At 35.8% G+C, this 22,931-nt stretch overlaps 2 protein-coding genes across 3 annotated transcripts; one reads left to right on the forward strand and one right to left on the reverse strand.

Moving 5' to 3' along the window:
• Positions 1-931: 931 nt before the first annotated feature.
• Positions 932-13,118, forward strand: LOC103720462 (26S proteasome non-ATPase regulatory subunit 4 homolog). 2 transcript variants are annotated; one of them, XM_039118012.3, is made up of 11 exons: positions 932-1,037; positions 1,176-1,289; positions 1,417-1,522; positions 5,618-5,732; positions 5,940-6,149; positions 6,241-6,547; positions 7,687-7,813; positions 9,390-9,493; positions 9,610-9,678; positions 12,378-12,469; positions 12,909-13,118. In XM_039118012.3, exons 1-10 carry the CDS (start codon positions 1,026-1,028, stop codon positions 12,426-12,428), a joined length of 1,215 nt encoding a protein of 404 aa, XP_038973940.2. In that variant the 5' UTR covers positions 932-1,025; the 3' UTR covers positions 12,429-12,469; positions 12,909-13,118. The 2 variants fall into 2 exon arrangements, with proteins under 2 accessions (XP_038973940.2, XP_038973941.2); XM_039118013.3 differs by having other exon boundaries at positions 12,384-12,469.
• Positions 13,119-13,441: 323 nt separating this feature from the next.
• Positions 13,442-22,931, reverse strand: LOC103720463 (uncharacterized). Its single transcript, XM_008810169.6, has 8 exons — positions 22,769-22,931; positions 22,344-22,456; positions 20,937-21,008; positions 16,760-16,795; positions 16,005-16,050; positions 15,360-15,447; positions 15,188-15,245; positions 13,442-13,965 (listed from the first exon to the last, which is right to left on the reverse strand). The coding sequence occupies exons 1-8, from the start codon at positions 22,845-22,847 to the stop codon at positions 13,915-13,917; spliced, it is 543 nt and encodes a 180-aa protein (XP_008808391.1). The 5' UTR covers positions 22,848-22,931; the 3' UTR covers positions 13,442-13,914.

Raw genomic sequence — 22,931 nt, forward strand, 5'->3', positions numbered from 1 at the left:
CACAAGAAGTCCGACCATGCTAAGTGAAGATTACTTGTAACAATGTTTCAAATTAAAAAACCTTATTTATTTACTTAATAACTCTTTCTCATTAAAAACAGCGATGCTAGAATAAACTATGGCTATTGATTATTTAATCATGCATCTGAATTCAACCTGAACATGATAAATAATATTTAAGTTGGATGTAAGCCTAATATGACCTTGTGTTGATATTTTGCTAGGATTCAGACTAGATTATCAATTTTATGACTTGTTTGATATCGTGAGGATGGGCCTTGACACAACGATGGGGTTGCTCTATTGTAATATGGGTATGCCTAGAGATAAAGTTGCATCCATCTAATCTTTTTCAAATCTCTTACTGTTAGTGTTAGGAGTTTTGCCCCTCCAAGACTTGCTTGGTATTATTTTTTTTTTCTTCAAAAGTACATAAAAAAATATATTGGACCAAGCTCTTGTGCGATGATTTTTTTTTTAATTTTTAAATTTATCTTTTCAAAATTTTGATAAGCACTAGAAGTAATAATTTTTTTCTTTCATAAATGAGTTACAATAGAAATAAAGAACTGTAGAAGTTTGGTGCAGCATTGTCTTCCACATCAACATCTAAAGGAAGATTTTATTATTTTAAAACATGTAAGAAAAGCAATAATGCCAAAAATATAATTATTTTATTTTATTTATTTATTTGTATAAAAAGCATTCCCCACAAGCTATGGAAAGCCTTCCAACCCAAACCTAGTTAATATTTATTAAATTCTATCAAATATTATTCATGCATCCTTTTTTGCATATACGCTTTTAATAAATTCTATTTTTGCAAGTGCCCATATCATTCACGTCAGATGATGGATCAATGCAAGAACACAGCCGTCCGTAATGGTTCTCGTGTGCGGTGCACGTGGCAGCTTTTCTTGCAATTTTAAAAATAACTAAATACTCCTTTATATTCCAAGAACGCCGAAAACCCCCATCATTCTAACGCCGACTCTTCCCCCTGATCTCGGCCCAGCTTCGTCGCCATGGTTCTCGAGGTCCGAATCCTCCTGCTTCATACTCCTCTCCCCATCCTCTTCTCCATCCCTGCTCTCTCTCTTCTTTTTTTTTAACCTTCGATCGGTCCCTAGGGTTTCTCCGGTTTCATGGCATTGAATTCACTCTCTTCCTTGCAGGCCACCATGATCTGTATCGATAATTCGGAGTGGATGAGGAACGGGGACTACTCCCCCACCCGACTCCAAGCCCAAGTCGACGCCGTCAATCTTATTTGCGGAGCTAAAACACAGGCATACGGTTTCTTGTTCCGAATCGATTGGAAACTAGGGCTTCGGTTTTAATTGCTTTACTTTTCCCTGTATTCTAGGTCTAGGGTTTGGTTCTGATGCAACGTTGTGCTTTGTGGTTGTTTTGCAGTCGAATCCGGAGAATACGGTGGGTATTCTGACCATGGCGGGCAAAGGGGTCCGCGTTTTGGTCGCGCCTACCAGTGATCTGGGCAAGATCCTTGCTTGTATGCATGGTAGGATTTTTCTCTCGATCTTTCGTTCAAATCTTCCATTCTTTGTGCTAGTGATGCTTTGTTGTGGGCCCTTGCTCCACAGCTCCCATACTATTAGGCTTGATAACGTTAAGTACGAGTAGGATCATGCTTGAGAAACCAAGTTTCTTAAAACTTGAGTGCGTGAAGTGATCAGAAATTGCCTATTATAAACTGTAGGCTTTGATATGTTTTAAAGCTCAAGCTGGAGCCTTTACCATGGTTTGAGAGTAGTGAAAATGTGTGCAAGAGAATATCTTTGAAGAATGGTGTCATTTGGTCTGACCAGTAGTTGGTATTGCGTTAATCACTAGCAATGTTATGAAGAACTGTTAAATCAGTCACAGAATGATTTCCAAACCCTTAAGAACTCGGGCATTTTCATGTGTTTGAATGAACTGCTAAATGATCAAGAAGTTAAAAAAATATGCAAAAATACCAAATTCAAGCCATCTACATAAATGTAATTGTTAAAACTAATATTCTATGGAACATGCTAGTTTGCCTTGTTGGAACTTATTTCCATTCAGCATGTACCATATTGGTCCGAGCTCTGGCCGGTTCGGTACCGGTTTAAATCGGTCTAAACTAGAACCATGCCGGTCCGGTAGGCGACCGGTACGCATACCGATACGGGTACAACGTACGTTGCTTATTTCATAGTCTATATATTTGTAAAATGAAGCGGGGAAGATGCATATCAGTGGGTACAAGGATACAATAATAGTGATGGTGGTGGTATTTTAAGAATATATATATATATATATATATATATATATATATATATATATATATATATATAAGAATGTAGTGAAGAGATTGAGATGGAAAAGGGAGAAATAAAGAGAAGGAGAAAAATTTCATCACTATAGTTTCCAAAAAAATCTTTGCATATTGTGAAAGAATAATGCTAGTTTGGTTGTTTGTAATATACTTATGCATTTATATGAAAACATTTTAGCTTGTGAACGACCCTCATGGGAAGCAACATTACATAAAAGAAAATAATGTTATAGTTCAGACATCATGTTGGAGTGTATGTAACATGATTCATTTTAATTATGAGTTGCTAACTGAATATACTGTACACTGCACATGCTTACTTTTAAAATAATTAAATTAAATGACTACTTAAGCATAATATGGCCTTGGAAGTGGCCGCTTAAGCCCTTACATGCTCATTTTTAATAGCACCTGTACTTAGTCAACGAAGCTTAAAACTATCAGTCATCTTACATTTTAGCTCATATTTGGCTTCAAGGGCATCCATTTTCTCTCACTTTTAGCCATTGACATTCGACACTAACAACCAAATTGGTCTTTCTCTAAGCAACTTTAATGATGCAAATTGACTTTCCTTACTGTATTTATCGAAGTTATAATGTTGATGTTTGAGCAACAATGAAGGTTGGATCATAAGTAGCCATTTGACAATTTCAGGAGAAACGCTTCAGGAATTTGATATATATCCACCTGTGCAAGTAGTACAGGAATACCATGTATAGGTTGCAAAATACACGTCTGGGTCAGGCTACAAGGAAATGATTGAGGAATGGGTTGGTAGTGTGCAAAGTCAAATGAACAATTTGGTATTAGTATAAAAAATAATTTATTATTTTCATGTCAGCAGCATTACAGGCAGTTTTTATGTCTCATACTTTGCTATTTTTTTCGCCCACCTTTTTTTTGCTGATTTTCATAAATAAATTCACTGGGCTTTAAAATGTTAATGTAAATATATGCACTATTGCTGAGGCTATAGATGCTTGGATGGGCAAGTGAAGCTTAGATCTTGCAAAATGCGGTTGAGTTCCATTTGAATTTTTGACCTTTTGACTTGAAGCTTGTGGATTGGGATCCAATATTTTCACCAAAGGTTTAAATGTCTTTAGGTGGTTTTTTGTATGTAAGTTACTATTTGATTAACTCCACTTTTGCTAGATAAAAATCCTTTTTTTTTCACCAAATATTTAATGTCTCAAGGTTTTTTTTATGCATGTTACTAATTTTTTAACTTCACCTTTGCTAGATAAAATTCCTATATTGTTTGCTGGCATGGGTTGGATTTTTGGCCTCGTAAGTGACCTATTAGCATAATAAAGGATTCCCTTCAAGGTCAAATTGGTCTCATTTGAGCTAATGTTATTTGTTTGCACTTTTGGGTAATACAAAACAGAATAATCAGATAGAAATGATGGGAAATATGAATGTTTAGCTACTTGGGATTCTTCTATGTGCCGAACATGCAGTTTGAGATCAAAAAATATGAAGCACGGATTAGACTAATCTTTGGTTTCTTATGACTCAGTTTAGACTCTCCATGGTCATCTTCCATTTGATGTGATGCTCTTAAGAAGCCATGATTGTATTGGAACTTGCTAGTGTACCGTGTTGGAGCAAAGAGAAATGTAAAAGAAAAAAGCACAACCGTAGTCAAGTTCACATAAAAGATGAGAGGGCGTGAAGGTTTTAAATATTTGTAGGTAGGTTTATACTGATGTCTCCATGATATGTGAAACAGCCATTTTCTCTACTAATAATAACTTCTTTGAACTTTTATACAAATATTTTTAAACGTTGTGGATATATGTTGCTGGTGTTAACACAATTTCGTCAATGCTACCTTCTTGTGCATCCTTTCTAGGATAACGAAAATAGATATAAGAATCACAGCAAATGAATCCCATTCTCCATCAAGTTTCATAAACTGAGAGACATGTCATCTGTCACTTAGTTAACATCATCGAGAAGTTTCTGCTGAACTGTTTTTCTTGGCACTTGGATGCTTATGTGGGATTTGCTAGCCAAACCAATGAATATAATCTTTCCTGTTTGAGATTTTCATATTGCTGCTTTGTCTCTGGAATTATGGCCAGTATCCAGGATTATTAGGTAATAGTGTTGAAGTAGAACATTGTCAAGCATAAGGGAACCTTGGAGATTGTTATGTGGCCAAATGAGCATGAATTGTGCAAAGAGGAAGTTAGGCCTTTCTACCTGCCAAGTGAGTATTTAGGCTTTATAATGCACACATTTCCCTGCCTATGATGCCTTGGGTATGAGTTTAACATTAATGTTTGATGCTAGCTTGAGAGCTAGTAACATTAGCACTTTCTCAAAGTGTGGTGGATTATAGCTTAGGCCCTGGAGCAGAACCCATGTTGTTATGACAAGGCTTGCTGGTTGAGGTTCAGCTATCAGACGAGAATATTAGTTGTTGAGCATATATGAAATTTGGACCCATCACATATTTTGGCATGTTACGGGTGGCTGTCATCCTTATGTGAACTTTAATTGTGTGCTGGTGATTTAAAGGAAGAACTTATTGAATGAGAATTAAGCCTGTAATGTTGTATTACTGGGCAATAAATGGGGTTTAAAAAAACAAGTTTAATGTATCAGAAATGAGAATGTTGACATGCATGTTTGGTAACAATAGGAAGGAGAGAGAGTGAGAAATGAGTATTTTAGAGAAGTTGTAGGAGTTGCCCAAGTTGACCATGAAGTATGGAGAATCAACTTAGATTTTATGGGCATGTACAACAGAGATTTGACTCTCCTATAAGCAGGGGTACATTAATCTCTACACAAGGGTATAAGAATAGGAGAGGAAACCACATAACGTGGATAAAAATTGTGAGGAAGGATATCAAGAAGCTTGAGATAATTTTAGAGGCATCCCTAAATGGGAGTATGTGGAGAGCGAGGATTTATAAAGCCAACCCTAGATACTTGGAAGAAGGCTTGATGGTTATTGTTGAGCATGTATGATGATCAAAAATTTAAAATCTCTATCTTTTCTAGATTGTTTTCTCATCATCATTGAACTGATGTTGGTTCATGGGGTACAACCATTGATGTAATAACATCTTTTATGGTCTTGGCAGTTTACTTCAGGTGACATGTGACTGTTTGACATGAGGTTGGCATCAGTAATTTTCTTGTTATTTATACTTTGTGTGATCAGCTTTCTCCTTTGCTTATATATTAAACTAAGATTAACTGTTTTCTTTAACCTTGTGAGAGCTTCTGATCTGTTACTTACAGCCTGAGATGTCAATTGTTTAAAATTTGTAGGGCTGGAGTTAGGTGGTGAGATGAACATGACCTCGGGCATCCAAGTTGCTCAGTTGGCTCTTAAACACCGCCAAAATAAAAAACAACAACAAAGGATTATAGTTTTTACTGGAGGGTACTCTTTTATCTGATATTTATTTGCCTTGTTGTCAAATGGACTTATTTCACTATCAGGATTATAATTGTTGTCGACATTGATATTTTTTTGCTCATAGGCATTGTTATCTTCTGATATTTGTTTGCACTGTTATCAAATGGTCTTACAATTCATCATCGTCGTCATCCTTGTGATTTTGTTGTTGTTTTTATTTTCATATCATAGTCTGGTAAAATATGACAAGAAAGTGCTGGTGGCAATTGGGAGAAAGTTGAAAAAGAATAGCGTAGCACTCGATATTGTTAATTTTGGAGAAGCTGATAATGCAAAGCCTGAAAAACTGGAAGCTTTTCGTGCTGCTGTAAATAACAATGATAGCAGTCACATTGTTCATGTTCCTCCTGGTCCAAATGCTCTTTCAGATGTACTTATAAGGTATCTGGTAGTTTCCTTAATATTATTTTTTTTCTTTGTTAATCTGATCCAGGCTTGACTTTCAGGAATGTCATTAATGTGTCACTTGCAGCACTCCCATATTCACGGGGGATGGAGATGGAGGAAGTGGTTTCGCTGCTGCTGCTGCTGCTGCAAGTGGCATGTCTGGTTTTGATTTTGGTGTTGATCCGAATGTAGATCCTGAGCTGGCTCTTGCACTTAGAATATCAATGGAAGAGGAGAGAGCAAGGCAAGAAGCTGCTGCAAAAAAGGATGCTGAGGATGCTGCTAAACAAGAAAAAGAAGGGGAGCAAGCTTCTAGTTCCCGTGATGTCACTATGGCTGACCCTGCTAGTGGTTCCGCTCATCAAGTTAGTGAGAAGAAAAATGAGTTAATGGTCTGTTTCCTTCTCTACTTTTCAGGTTGCTGATGTTTTCTTTTCAAGTATATCAACTTATTATCAAATGTTGATCTTAATCTTTGAGGCAGCATGCATGTTTTAGGTAGAACCCACAGCCCTGTTTCTGTCTGACACAATTTTTCAGGTCTTATATTCAGTTAGTTTAAATTATCCCTACCTTGTAGAAACATTTATTTATATAGTGTTCGCCAAAACGTTTCTAGTTGTACCAGACATTTTGATGAAGAATTAAAGGTTTAGCTCATCATAGTTAAATCACCTTGGCAATGCTAAGCCATGCTCAATGCAACTTGGGATGAAGTCACCAGAATCAATTTCTGATTTAATTACTTCATTTATACTTTCAGATTTTGCATTATTTTTCATAATTTAACATGCCACCAAGCATGTATGGTATATATTTTGCAAGAGTATTCATTATAATGCACATTAAAGATACCTCATGCTTTGTATTACACATATACACACAGATACATAAATCACTGAACAGATTAAATTTCAATGTTATCTTTCAGATGTCACATACAAAATATTGTTACAAGAAAATACTTCATGCATGCCTGCATATATGTCTAAAAGGATGGCTGCCTTGGTGTTTCAAGGCCCCATCTACAGCCTAGGAAATGGCCTGTGACTATGGTTTAGTCCATGAAACAAGATATACCTTCTTAAATATCAGATCTGCAATTGTTATTTATGTTTCTTTTCCCCCTCAATTGTTGAAAAATGACTTGATAATTCTGGTTTATGGTCATTCTAACAATGGTTTAAGTGCATAGAACAAGACATGCCTTAACAAGTAAGTAGGAAATCTTCAACTGTCTTATGAGTTGCTTTTTTTTTCACCTGAATAGCTGGGAAAGGACTTGGCATTTATGGTTTGTGGTTCTGCTAAAGTTTTTATTGTAAGAAAATCTCTTTCTAATCATAAATGGATCTAAATTTTTGCAAGCATGCATCTTTTTTACCCTCTTCATTGCCGATCTATAAGCAAGCAGGATGTTTCTGTATTCTATTGCAATAAATTGTTTTTTTCAACCTTTTCCTGTGACTGCATATCTTGCACAGTAGACACCTGAAAAAATCTTGGTTGTTCTGTACTAATATGGTAACAGGATGATGAGACTGCCTTGTTACAGCAAGCTCTTGCAATGTCTATGGATGATACTAGGTCCAGTGGTCTAGCTATGGGAGATGCTAATATGTCAGACACTACATCAGATGGCCAAGAGTTGGCTTTTGGTTAGTTCTTTGAGTTTTGATTATGAATAATCTATGTATCATATAAATGATTTCTTTGTCTGTCAAAAATTATCTAGGGATTAAAAAAAAAATAAAGTGAAAAATGTGCTAAATTAATTTTGGTATAGCTAGATCTATTCTGCCTTGTACGAATGCTTTTGCAGTCAGAGAACCACCAAGTGATTGTGATCAATTATATTAAAATTATTAAAAGCTTGTGATTATAACTTTTGGAATTTTATAAAAAGGTTATTCCTACAATGAATCAAGCATCCATTGGCTACATTAACTGCAGGAACTTCACTATGAGAATATGGTGTCTGATGCTTTTCAATAGTTCTATGGGTTGCATATGAACAAATTCTGTATTTAATATGATGGACTAGTGTAATCATCATATTGGTTTTCTTTTTCGGATTATTTTCGAGTTCTTTGTTATAAAACCACTGAAATAACTTAAGATACTAAATGAACTCGTTGAAGTGTAAGCTGATGATAAGCACAAACTAGCAATTTCCTGGTTATTAACAAAAGTGCGATATTTTTAGCACAAGAATTCTTTAACGCAAAATAGAAATGTGAGGGGTATGTTAATTTCAAGCTTGTTACAGCAGTTTACATGAAAAACCTGTTATATATAGCAATATTAAGTATTTGAAGCTTGTGATACATGATCTGGTTTGATACGGAATTCTTTATAATATGTTTGATCTTAACAGCATTGATCCTTTATGCACCTCTTTTGCTTGGTAAACACAGTCTGGTTCACACAAGCATGCAAGGAGATACAAGCTGTCTTTCTTAGTATGTCATGACATGTATGTGGTTCATGAAGATCTGCATATTGTATCGTATGCAAGGCTGACAAAAGATGGTGAGAAATATGTTTAGATTGTATACATAAAAGTAGTATTAAATATAAAAACAAACCTGATATGTTAATACTATGCTAAGCTCTCATAAATAAACTAGTGGAGACCTGTTCTCGGAACAATATATTCATTCATGTTGATGTGTGAGAGGGCTAGCTACTTAAGTGAAACTGATGACCTTATGATGCATTTTATTTTCCTAGTGTTGTCAGTTCATTGCTTATGATATTTTAAAAGTTTGTATCTAGGAAATCTACTAATTTTTTTCCTTGTGAAACTACATGGGGTATGAATATAATAAAATAATAAATAACATATCTATGAAACACATATAGTTAGTGCTTAGCCTCACGACCATTTTCTTTTTGTATTTGAGCAAAATGAACTACTTTTTTTTTATCTCCAAGAACCACCAGACCTAATTATCATAGGTTTGTGTGATCCCCATGTTGGACTGGTGTTGATATTAAATATCCACAATTCAGGAATTTGATTTGTAACTGAATTGTCTGACATGTATACGTGCCCATAAGGATTTTGTTCTCAATGAAATTTTTACTTCTCTTTTAGAAATTAGTTATATTTGCTTCTGCTTCTACGTGCTTTAGCTCTGGTTGCTATATTTGCAGTCAACGTATCTCTTTGTAATTATCTGTCATTTGCATGTCTTGATGGTTTTGTTATTCTGCACCTCCTATATGCAGCCCTGCAAATGCCAGTGCAGGAAAATGCAAAGGATTCGTCGAACCAGTCTGAGATGAATAGGGTGCTGGGTGACCAATCATATGTTTCATCCATCCTTAATTCGGTATATTATGCACGTGACCTTCTATGTACTGTGTAGTATGAGTTTTGTATTGCTTATTCTTTCGAACTGGAGTATGTAATGTTGCCCTCCTGCATTAATGATTATTGTACTTACAGCTCCCTGGAGTGGATCCTAATGACCCTTCTGTAAAAGAGTTGCTGGCATCTTTGGAAAGAGATTCAGAGGTATCATAGTAAAATATTTAATATTTTGAAGCCCTCTTGATATGTTTGGTTATATGTTGGACAGATGAGGCTTATGTTTATTGTTTGTCCTGCTTGGATTGAATTGTTGTCACACTTCATTTGTATTCTAGTGTTTTTTTGGTTGCAACGCAAATGTTAAAAAATTTATGTTCTTCTCTATGATTCTTAGCACATTACCTGTCACCTGAATTTTGATGCTGCACATCTATTAGAATTTTCTATGAACTGTGATCGTCTGTTGATATTGCTGCAACACACTGTGCTTGCTAGAACATCAATGATGACACCATTTCTAAAAGATGTTCCAGATCTGTTGTGGGGATGAAATTGACTTATGTTCTCAATGAGCCTCTATTGGGTTGTCTGAGACAGCAATTGTTCTCTTTAGTTGGATATCAAGGTTTGACTTATTTTTTACTGACAGGGTTGTAAAATTGCTTATGTAGTTTAGTCTAGCTAAGAGCTGCTGGTGTTATGTTTTAAAGTGAGATACATGCTTATCCATCTTATTCTTTTCTGTATACATTTTTCGTGTCTTTTGCTTGAGCCCAAAATTTTAGTTTTTACTCTTTAAAATATTATACATGGCATACCATGAACCATGAATAGATATTTTGCTGCATTTATTTTCTTCACAGTTTCATATGTAGGGAGAAACACCTTGTAGAATTCCATGATGTTTGAATTTTAAAAAAAGTTCATATTATCATAAATTCAACTTTTTGATCATGAATTTAGGTCCCCAAGCATCTTGGGAAGAAGCTTTTTGCTTGACCCACTACCTTATTGTCTTTTTGTTATATCTGAAAATGTCTTTTTTAGTTAAAAGAAAGGTTTGGGTGTGTTAAAGAAATCACATCTTATTATATATTGTTGGTCTAATTAATCTGTCCTTCCTTGAATTCATGGCTTTGTGGATTGCTTTGATTCTTGTTTAAATTGCTTCTTTTATTTTTCTATTTCTGAGGTCCTGATGGTTATGTGAATGTGTTCCAATGGAAGAGAGAACCAAATCTGTTTAGTAAGTTAGCTCTAGCTGCGTAAAAACAAATGTAGATGGGTGGGTGAGATTTCAAAGGAACTTTTAGGGTTTAGTTTAACTCTATTTAAACTTCTAATGAATTGCAACAACATATTTGATAATTAAATGAGCTTCTAGTTTGTCTTGATGCGGATTCTATGTCGTTTTCCCACTCATTTTCTTAATGTTTCATTTCTTGAAAACTAAAATGATTCAAATTTGACCTGTCTTTTAAATCCTTAATAAACCCTATTAGTAAGAGGCCCAAACACTATTTTTAATTAAATTCAATACTTCTTAACCTTTAGAGCCTGTCTTCGTCTCCGTAACCAATACTACTTTTTCTATGGTTTTAGAATAGAAAAATTCTTCAGTTTCTAGCTCTGTCTCCAAAGCACCCCCCCCCCCCCCCCCCCCCCCCAAAAAAAAAAAGACCCCAAAATAATATAGCATTTTAGATTAGATGTGTTGGATCTGACATTTAGTGTTAAGAAAACCTTAGATTTGCAGCCGAATCTGGTTACATCAGATTGGCACACATCACTACACTATATGGTAGGTAGTACTGGTTATTTTTAACTGTTTGCTTAGCACCTTCATGATTACATTTTGAATGTGGTTAATGTATCAAAACTGAGGTGGGGGATGAAGGAGGAGTTTTCTAAATTTTCTTTTGAACGTTATGATTATCATGGGGGTTGAGCATTATTTAAGAGCCTGAAATGGCATTACCATGAGGCACCTGGCATCCATGTGTGGTTGATCAAGAAATGGAGTAATTTTACATGGTTTTCTGATTTTCTTCTTTTCTCTCTGTTGCTGGAATCATGTTGTTAAAAGGGCACTTAAGGCGTTCCCAATGCACAAGACACTCCCTGGCGCCACTTTAGTGCATCACCTACTGAAATGCACACCTTACATGAGCCTCACTGAGGCACAAAGGCATTAGTGCATTACCTACTGAAATGCAGCCTCACAGAGGCACAAAGGCATTAAAAAATGGAGCGCCTTCATGATTGCTTGTGTTCTGCATCTGCGGCTGTGGTTGACTGCAAGTTATTTGTTGTATATGTTGTGTGCTGTGATGACTATGTTTTGAAGTGAGTTGTGTGTTTTTTGTTTGATGCAATGTGTTCATGGGATTGTCTGCGGGTGTGGCTGAAACTTTTTTTAGACGTGTTGCTGCTGTTTTCTATGCTCTATTTATTTCTACATAGACGTATAATATATATCTCTGCATGCACTTACAATGCATGTATTTACATGTGTATTGCACCTTTATCTGCCGAGGTGCATGCCTGTACATATCTACATCGACATATAATATATATCTATGCATGCACATATGATACACGTTTTTACGTATGTGTATAGTGCCTTTATTTTTCTGAGGTGCGTGCCTTGCTATGCTCCTTGTGCGTGGACTCGAGGTTACCTTGGTGCTTTAGTTTATCTTGGGCTACTAACAACTTTTGTTGGAATTACATTGTTTCTCAATTCAATATTTACTTTGGTGCACGTAGACTCCAAGTTGACGATTTAGTGCATCTTGAGCCTCTTAACAACTTTTGCTGGAATTACATTGCGTCTTCCTTTAATATTAAGTTTGGTGCTGATAATAATACCATGTCTTCTGAATCCTACTGGTTTTTTCTAGCCTCAGCAAAAGAATAAAGAAGATAAACCAGACGATAGTGGTGACAATTAGGTCATTTGCTGAAGGCTGCTGGCGCCTGCTTTTTCTCCAGGGTAAGAATTAATAAAACTTGATTCTTCCGCACTTTTCGCTGCTCTGTGATGCAGGGTTGAACACCTTTTTTCTTCGTCCTCTCTCTCTCTCTCTCTCTCTCTCAGTCTGTGGGGGTTTTTTATTTTGGGGTGTAAGGGTGGGATGCTCTTACATCGCGTTTCTTGCTTTCCAAGTTATCAAATTGTCTCGTTTAAGAGGTTCACACGTCCGTTTAATGGTCTTTTAGTTATTGCCAACATATTTTTTATTCTTTCAAAGGAAAATGTTGGCGATGATCATGTGCCCATGGTGGCTTAAAGTCATTCCATTGCTCAGCCACCATTTTTACCGAGTCTTTTTCAGCTGCTCGTATCCTTGTGGCGTTTTAGCCTGTTATCATTTTCCAATTTAAATCGTTACGCATACCAAAGCAATTTTATTGTATTTTTTTTCTTGCAGGTCACTGCTGATTAATAAGCAAGGATTGGAACAGAGGGTGTTTCCGGGACCAACAAGGGGGAAATCATAAAATTTCGTAATTGGCCTCGTAGTTTATCATCTGCGGCAAGCAGCATCATTTGATGCCTTTGTTTTAAACATCTATCCAATGTCTTATAGTGACAGGCTCTTATTAAATTTGAACCTTATATAAAGAAAGATCCGTCTGCACGATCGAGCATCATATAAGAGAACCAGACATCACTGTTAGCTTTTTTTGTTCTGGTTCCAGATTTCTTCGGGCGATGTTATCCCACTTTCCGCGCGATTGTTGATCATACCATTTTATTTCTCCTCTTTCACGGTCGCTAGAGTGAAAATATCGACGGGCTTCAGAGAACTCTCGGCGTGACTATTGATTATACTGATTTATTCCTCTACTTTCATGGTCGCTAGAGTGATAAATACCGACGGGTTTCAGAGAGAACCGGACTTTGGGTGAACTTTGGGTGCAGGTCATATCGTAGAGGTTTAAGGGAAAAACAACAAAGCACTTCACAAATGTTTCCCATCATAATCATCAAGCAGCAGTCCTGACGTGCGGCTTCGTGACAGCTAATACATGCAGAACAGGGTGTGCACCCCGCGGCTAAAACATTAAGATGGCTGCTTAAAACCACCGAACCTTCCACATAGGGCAAGGAGGGTTCATTACAAAGGGTGCTAGCCCTCACTGACTGATCTTACGAAGCCATAGTCTACGAGCAGTGGCTCGACTGAAGCAAAAAAAAAAATAGACAAAAAAAAAATGGCAGCCAAAGTTTTGTTGAAACGGACCATCAGGACAAACTGATGGTGATGGGGCGACAAGGGCAGATACCGCGATGTAAAATTAAGATGTCTCATATTTGAACTGACGCTTCTTTTTCGTCGATGAACCGGCAAGGCCACTCTTAACAGTATCCCCGGGTTAAAATTAATAAAAAGGTTCAGAGTAATTTACTACAATGACTTGTCTGCAGCATGTCTACTCCTTGGATGTAATAACCAGCAATCCCAGAGCACCAATGAGCAAATACTGCAAGAAACACAATCATGAGGAGATCAAACATTTGAATGCTATGCTTTAATCTTCAAAGTTTTCCTTACCTACACATTCTTATTTTATTAAAAACAAAATATTGAGGTAGGTTGAAAATGAACCATGTATGCAGATACCAGTACTAAATGGACATAGATAAGTTCCAAATTTTAATAGACATAGACTGGGTATCAGTAATATTCAATTTTTTAATACAATATTCGGATACAGAATGTATGTTTGGAGGATCCATTATTTCTTCCAGAAAATAGAGAGTATATATATATATATATATATATATATATATATATATATAATTGTTTCAGACAAACTTATATAAATAAGTAATGCATAGCATACGAAAGGGAAGAGGCTTTCATATTAAATAATAATAAGAAGAAGAAATGTTCGCAAAGCAGGTGCAGGGATGAGTTTCTAAGGAGACTCCAAAGCAGATATGCACCCTAAATGGAAGTTACCTGCAACTAAGGTCCATATCACATGCAACAAGATATATGGATATCAGAATCTGTATCTATATTTGGGATGGATATGCGTATTCATTCAGATACATTATATCCTAGAAATGTACTAGTGAAAGAGACTACATTAAACTACAGTCAAAGGCATCTGATTGTTACAGGAACAAATTAAGTGGGGAAAAAAGTGCACCTAGCCGGGTTTCTATTTTAAAAAACAAGTTCTTAGTTCAAAGCTCTGCTTCCATGTTGAGTGCAAATAACATTGCATTCAAAACTTTCGCAATAAGATATGTGGCAGTGATGAGGATGTCAACTGTGCAGTACAGGATGGGCGAGATAAATATAAATGCAGCTTACTAGTAGAGATGACATAAGAATAAAATGGTGGGTGGGAATTGAGAGTGTAAAGAGCAGTGAAAATACGCATCATTTACCTAAAAGGTTTCGGCCACAATATTTCAAGGAAGTGATTTAATTGTTTGTCTGCTAATGTTTATACAGAACTTTTGCAACAGAAAACTCTTTTGAATATTACTCTTCCTAATTAAAAACAGAAGCATCATCAACAACCCCCCACCCCCGCACCCCCCCCCCCCCCCCACACAAAAAAAAAGAAAAAAAAAAGAAAAAAAAGAAGCATTGCATAATGATCTACAAGTGCAAGGCATTCATGCTGGGCATCACTATTTATTTATTTATTCTTGTATTAGTGTGTTAATGTTCTCAAGATAACATACCTTGATGATTGGTTTTTCAGTCATGATAATGGTCACCCAGCCAACATATGGTAAAAACCTGTCGAGGTCACCAAATTGAGGTTATATAAGAGAGGTTGCAGGTTAAAAGCATAGGTAGCCAACCTGAAAAAAAAATGCAACTTCGAAAAAGTTGAATACACTTGGTACTTACCCTACAGCTCGGCCCATGATGTGATGCTGCTGAAGCCAAAGCTGACCGTGAGCATAAAGAAGTCTGTCATCTCCAAAATTATTGTCACCTGAAGTTATATCAGTAATTATAAGTATCTCACACTAAACTTTAAACAGGAGCCATTAGCAACAGCCATGCACCTTTTTTTTCACCAAAAAAAAGAAAATTGCAACAGTAGGAAAGGGTATGAATGAGAAACATCACATATAACATCAATAATTAAACATATTTCATTTTTTACATTTAAAATTCCCTGTGGTAAAGGTAAATATTATTTTTCATTTATTACTATTTTGTTAGAGAGCAGACAATTATGCTGACAGAGGTAAAATTACTGCATCTTTCAGAATTTTAGTATACTTGCACACAAGGTTTACCATCTCAGTACCGGATCCTATACCGGTACCATCCTATTACTATGTTGGTACACCCGTTACGGAGGCTGGTTTGACATAAAGACACTCAATAGTCAATATACCTCCCGTACTGTATACTAGTTCGGTACCAATACGTCAAACCACGCTTGCACATCATCTAATATATAGATACTCTGCAGGTAATTATAACCAAACTCAACAGAATCACATTTTCAAGATACCAACAGAAAAATATGGAATTTTCTACCTTTTGTTAGAATATCAACCTCTCCTGTGTCCTGTCGCTCGTGGACCTATATACACAATCAAAGAAAAAGATCAGATGTTGAAAATCACAGTGAAATAGTATCAGTTCCTATTTTAAAACTAGACCATTTGTAAAGACCCTATTCTACTTTAGATCTCCCATATTAGTAATTGTATAACCCTATCAACAAATTTCTCAGACTAACATCAATGTAAATTTCTCAGACTATTATCAATGTAAAATGTGCATGAGTCCAAAGCAATGGTCCTAGTCAATTTCAAGCTGGATATGGAGAAGGCCTATAATAGACTAGATGATAATTATGTATGTGTAGAAAAAATTTTACTGATTTATGACTGGCCAACAATGAGGGTCAAAAACATAAAACAATTTCACTAGATGAGTGGGTGCCTTTAAATCCGTGCTTATTGATTTTGCATCCCATTATTATTTCATTTAATATTGAAACTGTACCGTACAAGTGGAAAGGGTACCCCCAAGAAAATATGTATCCTTAACAACATATTGCCATTGCATGTCACCATTGCAAACAGTTGGTTAAGAACAAATTGGCACTCCATTGATATACACTACCACAATGAAGCCTTGTAGATCACTTAATAAAAAGCACCATGATGTAGTAGGGAAGGTTATGGGTCAAGGTCCCATAAAGGCCAATATAGTACCAAAAGAAAAAAACAATGATTTGTCACAAATTTATAAAGTGAAAGAATGAATTAAGGAAAATAACTCACCTTGATTACACGATGAACAATTGGAATCTCACGTCCCTGATATAGTAAATATTAGAATTTATTAGATCAACATGAATGAATTTACAAAGAGTAATCAAGAATCCACAAGAATTGGAGACCTAAGTTGCCAACATACAGGATATGACATATAAATTGTTCTCCTACACTACCCAAAGTGCTTGTAAACAATTATAATGATTCAGGAACTCGATACCCTTGTCAAGTGATTGTTCAATGAATAGTCTCAACAACAACATAAAAGATTTTTTTTAAAGAAAAAAAAACCTATTGCTGGGAACTATTCAAACCACTTGAATCATATTTTGTTTTATGATATGCCAAATATGATGAATGGTAAAGATTATTGACTCAGAATGAGATGAGTGTCTTAAGACGGCAAGACACAACCAAGTTAATCATGCCCTGTGACTTACCATATGAAATGAATTAGCATTTACCAACGTTAATATCATTTTAGCACATATAAAAAACTTCAGAACCAATCATGAAACAAATGTGCTGGGTTTTTTATCAAATAATCTGTAACTTAAAGAGCAAACAGTGAGTAGGGGGGAAGCATACTGCCCAACACCCATATCAATAGGGCCTTAAACCGAGTTGTGCATCCATTCATCCATATTAAAGCTTCCAGAATGCCCCTCATACATTATTGAGCACATCATCCTAGAATTTTAACAAAAAATATTCCAGAACAGACAATTCTCTTAATAGTCAATGTAATGGTTATTCATTAACAAAATCAAATGCATCACCCCATGATTTATGTATAAGAACTCCGGACAATGCAAAGATATCATCAAGTTAACTCATTAAAGTTCACTCAAACCTACCGGCTTTCTGTTAATAAAATATGTCCTATTATATCCATTGATCATTTTACATTTATCAGATATACTTCAAAGATTTTGTTGCATCTTTGACTTCCATATCCCTTTATATGCCTGGTCCTCACTCAAAGTAGTTGCAGAGATTTAGGAAGTTATGATGGGGAAAAATAATGACGAAAACATACAGTGGGAGGTAGGATGAAATGTGTGTCCAATAAAGAATATGTTGGTTGTTTGTCAATTACAAGATTGTCATTCTGGGTGACGGAAATAGCAGGAGAATATCTAGAAAATTGATATTGGCTAAAGGTGAAGGCCTTAAAAAAGAAATTGAGATTGTGAGTTGTCCATGCATTTCTTGCAATTGTTTGGTTAATCTTAAAGCTAAAGTCATTTTATTGAGAGGGAATGAAGATTACACAATGCAGTACCATGCCTTTCAAAGGACAAGGGTGAATGAAGAGATTGAGGAAGTTGTATTATTCCTTTTGGGTGTCGAATTGTGGAATTGTATGGCAGCAGCGGTGGTCTGTGTGCGCACATGCTGGACCTGCTGGTTTTGTCAACCTGTGGTTTAGCTTTGTTATACTTTGTCCATTTGAGTGCATGACTTCTTTTACATTATAGAACACATTCTGCCCTAGCCAACACATACTATATCTTAGCAAACGGTCAATTGCTGCTTAAATAAAAGATCTCAGAGCTCCATGCTTAAGACCTAAGCATTACCTTTGGACCTAACTAGGTCTTGCATATACTCAACTCCATGAGTTACGAGGAAAAAGTAAAGCCTATTTTGTCTTGCTTCAAAATTTAACACATTGAGAAGGTGATTCTTGAACAGACGAAATGTGTGGAGGATGGCAGGACCCATTTCGGGAGGAACTTGTATGTTGCAATTTTGATTTTCTTGAACTCTTTATAGAGCAGAGCTGGAACATGAGTAAGATGATGTAAAGGTATAAAAGCAATTCTTAGTTTATCACTTTGTAGACTACCAACGGATGAAACTACGATGCCTACAAAAAGGTCTGGAATCCTTGGACTGCCATCTCAAATGAAACCCTTGCTTATTAAAATTACAGATATGCCTTTTCATAGGAGTCTACTGGCTTGGGGAGGATATGATCAATTGTTAGGGGGTCCGAGCTCAACACTTCAAATGGTGGAGATTTAAGGCAAAACATTCATTATTAATGAGGCAAGGCATACGGATTAAGTTTTCTGATGAATTCCGAATGTTAAAAGAATGTTTGAAAATGTTAGAGAAGATCATATGAGAACACAGATATTGATGTTCCATTTCTGTTGTGTATCATACTAAATTCTGGTAGATGAGGATCTCGTGTTGCATATTCCATGTATGCATAAAATTTGGAGTTTTCAATGTACAACCATTTATGTATGTATGTATCTATGTGTGTGTGTGCATGCATGACAATTGATCTGTAAACAATATGGGAAAATAATGTTAAGACTATTTTGTTCTGGTTCAAATTCTATTCCATATATGTACAAACCTTGCAGTTTTTTTTTTAACCACCATTTATGAATGTATGTGACACTTGATCTATGAACAACATGGAAAAATAAAATAAAGACTATCTTGTTCGGTTTTAAATTCTATGTATTGTATGTATGTACATATGTCTGTATGTAATAACAATTGATCTATAAACATGGAAAAATAAAATCGACACTATTTTGTTGTGGTTCAAATGCTTTTGGGAACAAATAGAGCCTGATGGGCATGCCTCCTAGAAAAGACTCAAGTATAGTGAAAGACACATATTCCACATCAGCCTCCATGAACTTTACATTTTTCTTCATATGTCATTTGTCATTAAACTCAAGGCATTTATTAAGTGTCCGAGTTTGCAAGTAGACCTTCTGAAGCAATGTAGAAGTTTCCTATCAATTTCTAGGGTCAATATTTTCTGCCTCCAATTATAATTCCACCACCGCTGTGCTTCCCATGTGACTTGGATATACAAAACAAAGGTCAATTGACAGCAATGAAACAAGACCATCAAACTTTTCTGAAAAAAATCAACATCCGACTATATCAATTTCTTCCCCTAACATTCTCAATCATGAGGCAGAAGTCATATTACATAATTCACATAGCTCCAATGTAATTTGCAAATATTCAAAAGAGGTAATCCAATATTGTAAAAAAATCAATGGATTGACTATTAAGTAACCTTCATCAATAAGATTTATCCTCCACAGAAGTTGGATATACAAAACAATTTGCCATCCACTGAACAATGATGATGTTTACATGACCAACCATTAACCTAGCATCAAACCCGCCGAACTGGTTCAAATGCATACACACACACATGCATACATATATGCTACAAAATGGCTGAATTCCTTCATTGCTTGCTTAATCACAGAAACAAATACCTCCCCCATTATTGATACAAATACTACCAAAAACGAAATCCCAATAATTGACAATGCAAATTCCCAGATATGTTCTAGAAATTAGTGGAAGAGTACCAGCAGAGGTGGTGTAGTCGTATCCAATATATTTGACAGAAAAAGGCAGTAGCACTTCAAATTTACGAGAAGGGGTTAAAACAAGAGAGAAATGAAGGTTGTGGCAAGGGATTGAATTACACAAAAAATGTATATAAAGGAAAATGAGTTTTTTTAAAAAAACTCATCATTTCATGAACATTCTCAGTAAGGACACAAAACAATAGTCCACAATTCAATTCCTGTGATGTCAACCTATATTTTGGATTTCAGGAAATTCACTATGGTGCAAGATTGACCCTTCGATATGAATGGTTGTCAACTAGGATAGAGGGAGGAGATCAATGACAATTAGCTTGCTTACATTGTTACAGTAATGATTAGCCAAGAAATTTTCAGCTCCATTATGAAATAATTAGCCAAGACACAGCAGAAACATGTAAGAGAAACAGATCTGATATCTCAAGCTGTAATCAACATGGAGCAATAGATTGATAAAAAACAAAACTCATCAAATGCAGGAAGAACATAGGTAGCATCATTTAGTTAGTTTCAAATATAACATCTTCTGATATACCGGCAAGGTAGGTATGTATAGAATAAAGGCTAATAAATGACTAAATAAAATATGCATGATCTTGTAATAATAATAGTAGCAGTCGTATCATAGTCGTAGTAGTAATAGTGGTGGCTGTGGTAGTAGTCATCGTCGTAGTAGTAGTAGTGGCAATATTAGTCATTGTCATCGTAGTAGTAGTGGTCGTCATAGGCACAGTGGTCGTAGTAATAATAATAATAATAATAATAATAATAATAATAATAATAATAGTAATAGTACTTACATCAACATGAAACACAACTATCTCTCCAGCACGAATAGGATCCTTACTCATGTGCAAGAATAGAATATCACCCTGCAACAATAGCAAATAGAAAAAAGTTATTCTCATTCTCTTAATAATAAAGATGTAACAGATATGTGGCATATTTAAGCATACATATATACTAAACACACTGTAGTCCACAGCATTAATGTTGCCAAACTTTCAGTTTTTTTAATTAATAAAATATGCTTACTCTAGAATGTGGAAGTTTTGGCACTTCTAATAGAAAAACTTTGGCAACAGTGTTTCATTTGCACTGCTAAGAAACAGCCTGTTCAGGCCTGGAGCTGATAAGCTTACAAAACAAGAGTTACATGAACACCATTCCACATACCAGACTGGTGCATTAATGATAATATCTATCGGTTCTAAATCAAAATTTACCAAACTGGAGCCACAACAGTCAATGCAGAATGCTAACGCAGGATTTAGTGGCATTTTTCCCAAGAAAGTTCGAGAAATGTATCCAATTTTAGCCTCAATTATACGACATAATGTATCTTCTTTTAATTTTGTGTTGCCAGCGAAGAATACAGAGGCAAACTACTGTGTGAAAAGCCCATAAATTTCACCATGACATAGGACTTTATTTTGATTTCTTAAGATACCTGATATGTAAAACTAAACTTTAACATTTGCATTATTGAAGTTTCTTGTCCCCTAGACCCTATTATACAAATGGAAAGATACAGTAAGGAAAACATCTATGATAGATTATATCAAGGTGGATAATATGGAGACATGTTCAAAAAGTATTCTGGTTATCGTATGCGCTGGCAAAGCCTTGGAACCACCAATAAGGCCAGCATTTTGATGATAAGATTTTTCAAACACCATAAAGGTGCATAAGATGCAAGGAAGTCAAATATGGAATGCTCAGGTAAAGGTGTGCCAAGGCTAGTACAGAAAGAAACAAAAAATAATTGCTATATGAATCTCAAACCTTGTATTAACAAATCATAAAGTCAGAAAGAAACAATTTTTCTAGAAAGCCCCATGAGGTCCAAAAAGAAACAAATCTGCCTTTAAGTTTGTAGCCATATTGGGTTGCAAAGAGCTGCTCCCATCCCAACAAGTAATGAACAAGAAATCTTTTAAGAATAACTCACACCAAGGTGAATAAAGAAGCAAACAGAAATATCCAGAATGTTACAAAACTCATCACATATCTATACCTGACTAAGTTTAACACATTTTAGCTACACCATTTTCCATCAAACATCGCTACTTTGTAGTTGAAAGCAATACACCAAATCGAGTTCTGGCAGTCGATTATAGGACAACTAATTCAATCAAACACACGTTTCCAACCATCTTCTAATTTCATAATTTTTGGTACATATCTTCTAATTTAATATTACTCACCCTCTTGAACCCAGGCTCCATGCTTCCAGATAGAACAACCACGACAGGCGATTCACTCCCGGTAATGCACATCAAGCCCTTCCATATGATCAGCGCCGAAGTCACAATCATCCCTGCCCGAAATTATCAAAAGGAGCCATTACTTACCAAATCAAGTAATTTTTCGCACCCAGATTCCCATTGAACTGTTAGAGACAACTAATTGCCTTTCTTTTTCGAGGGAAAATTGTTTCAAGGATTTAAAAGGGTTTTAAAAAGGGTTTTTGGGATCATCGGAAAAACCGGAATCACGATTGATGAACGAAAGGAGGAGAGAAAAAAAAACAGTCGACCAAACTATTGTACGGAGAGCGTATAAAAAAAGTATCAATTAAACAAAAAAAAGGACGAAGATGAAGAAGAGATCGTGGGATTCTTGGACGAACCGAGGCTTACGATTTGCGTCAGGAGGTGCCTGATCTGGAGAGATCGGATGGACTCCACGCTCTCCCCGATCCACCCCATTCTCTCTTCCTCTCCCTGTGTCCCTCTCTCCCTAAGCTATCTTTGCCCTCCCCCTTCGTTCCAATCGCCTCGCCTTCGCCTCGC

Source organism: Phoenix dactylifera, chromosome 16 (genome assembly GCF_051530095.1).
Source record: "Phoenix dactylifera cultivar Ajwa chromosome 16, Ajwa_hap1_PhDact_Kaust_v1.1, whole genome shotgun sequence".
Classification (NCBI taxonomy): Eukaryota; Viridiplantae; Streptophyta; class Magnoliopsida; order Arecales; family Arecaceae; genus Phoenix; species Phoenix dactylifera.

Bases quoted from the DNA above. Each gene is read 5' to 3' on its own strand.
- LOC103720463 (XM_008810169.6), bottom strand. From the start codon at position 22,847: ATGGGGTGGATCGGGGAGAGCGTGGAGTCCATCCGATCTCTCCAGATC. The intron at 16,051-16,759 runs GTGAGTTATTTT...TTGTGTATATAG, and splicing joins TTGTTCATCGTGTAATCAAG to GTCCACGAGCGACAGGACAC. The intron at 15,246-15,359 runs GTAAGTACCAAG...TGACCTCGACAG, and splicing joins ATCATGGGCCGAGCTGTAGG to GTTTTTACCATATGTTGGCT.
- LOC103720462 (XM_039118012.3), top strand. The intron at 1,290-1,416 runs GCATACGGTTTC...GTTGTTTTGCAG, and splicing joins TTTGCGGAGCTAAAACACAG to TCGAATCCGGAGAATACGGT. The intron at 9,679-12,377 runs GTATCATAGTAA...GGTTTTTTCTAG, and splicing joins CTTTGGAAAGAGATTCAGAG to CCTCAGCAAAAGAATAAAGA.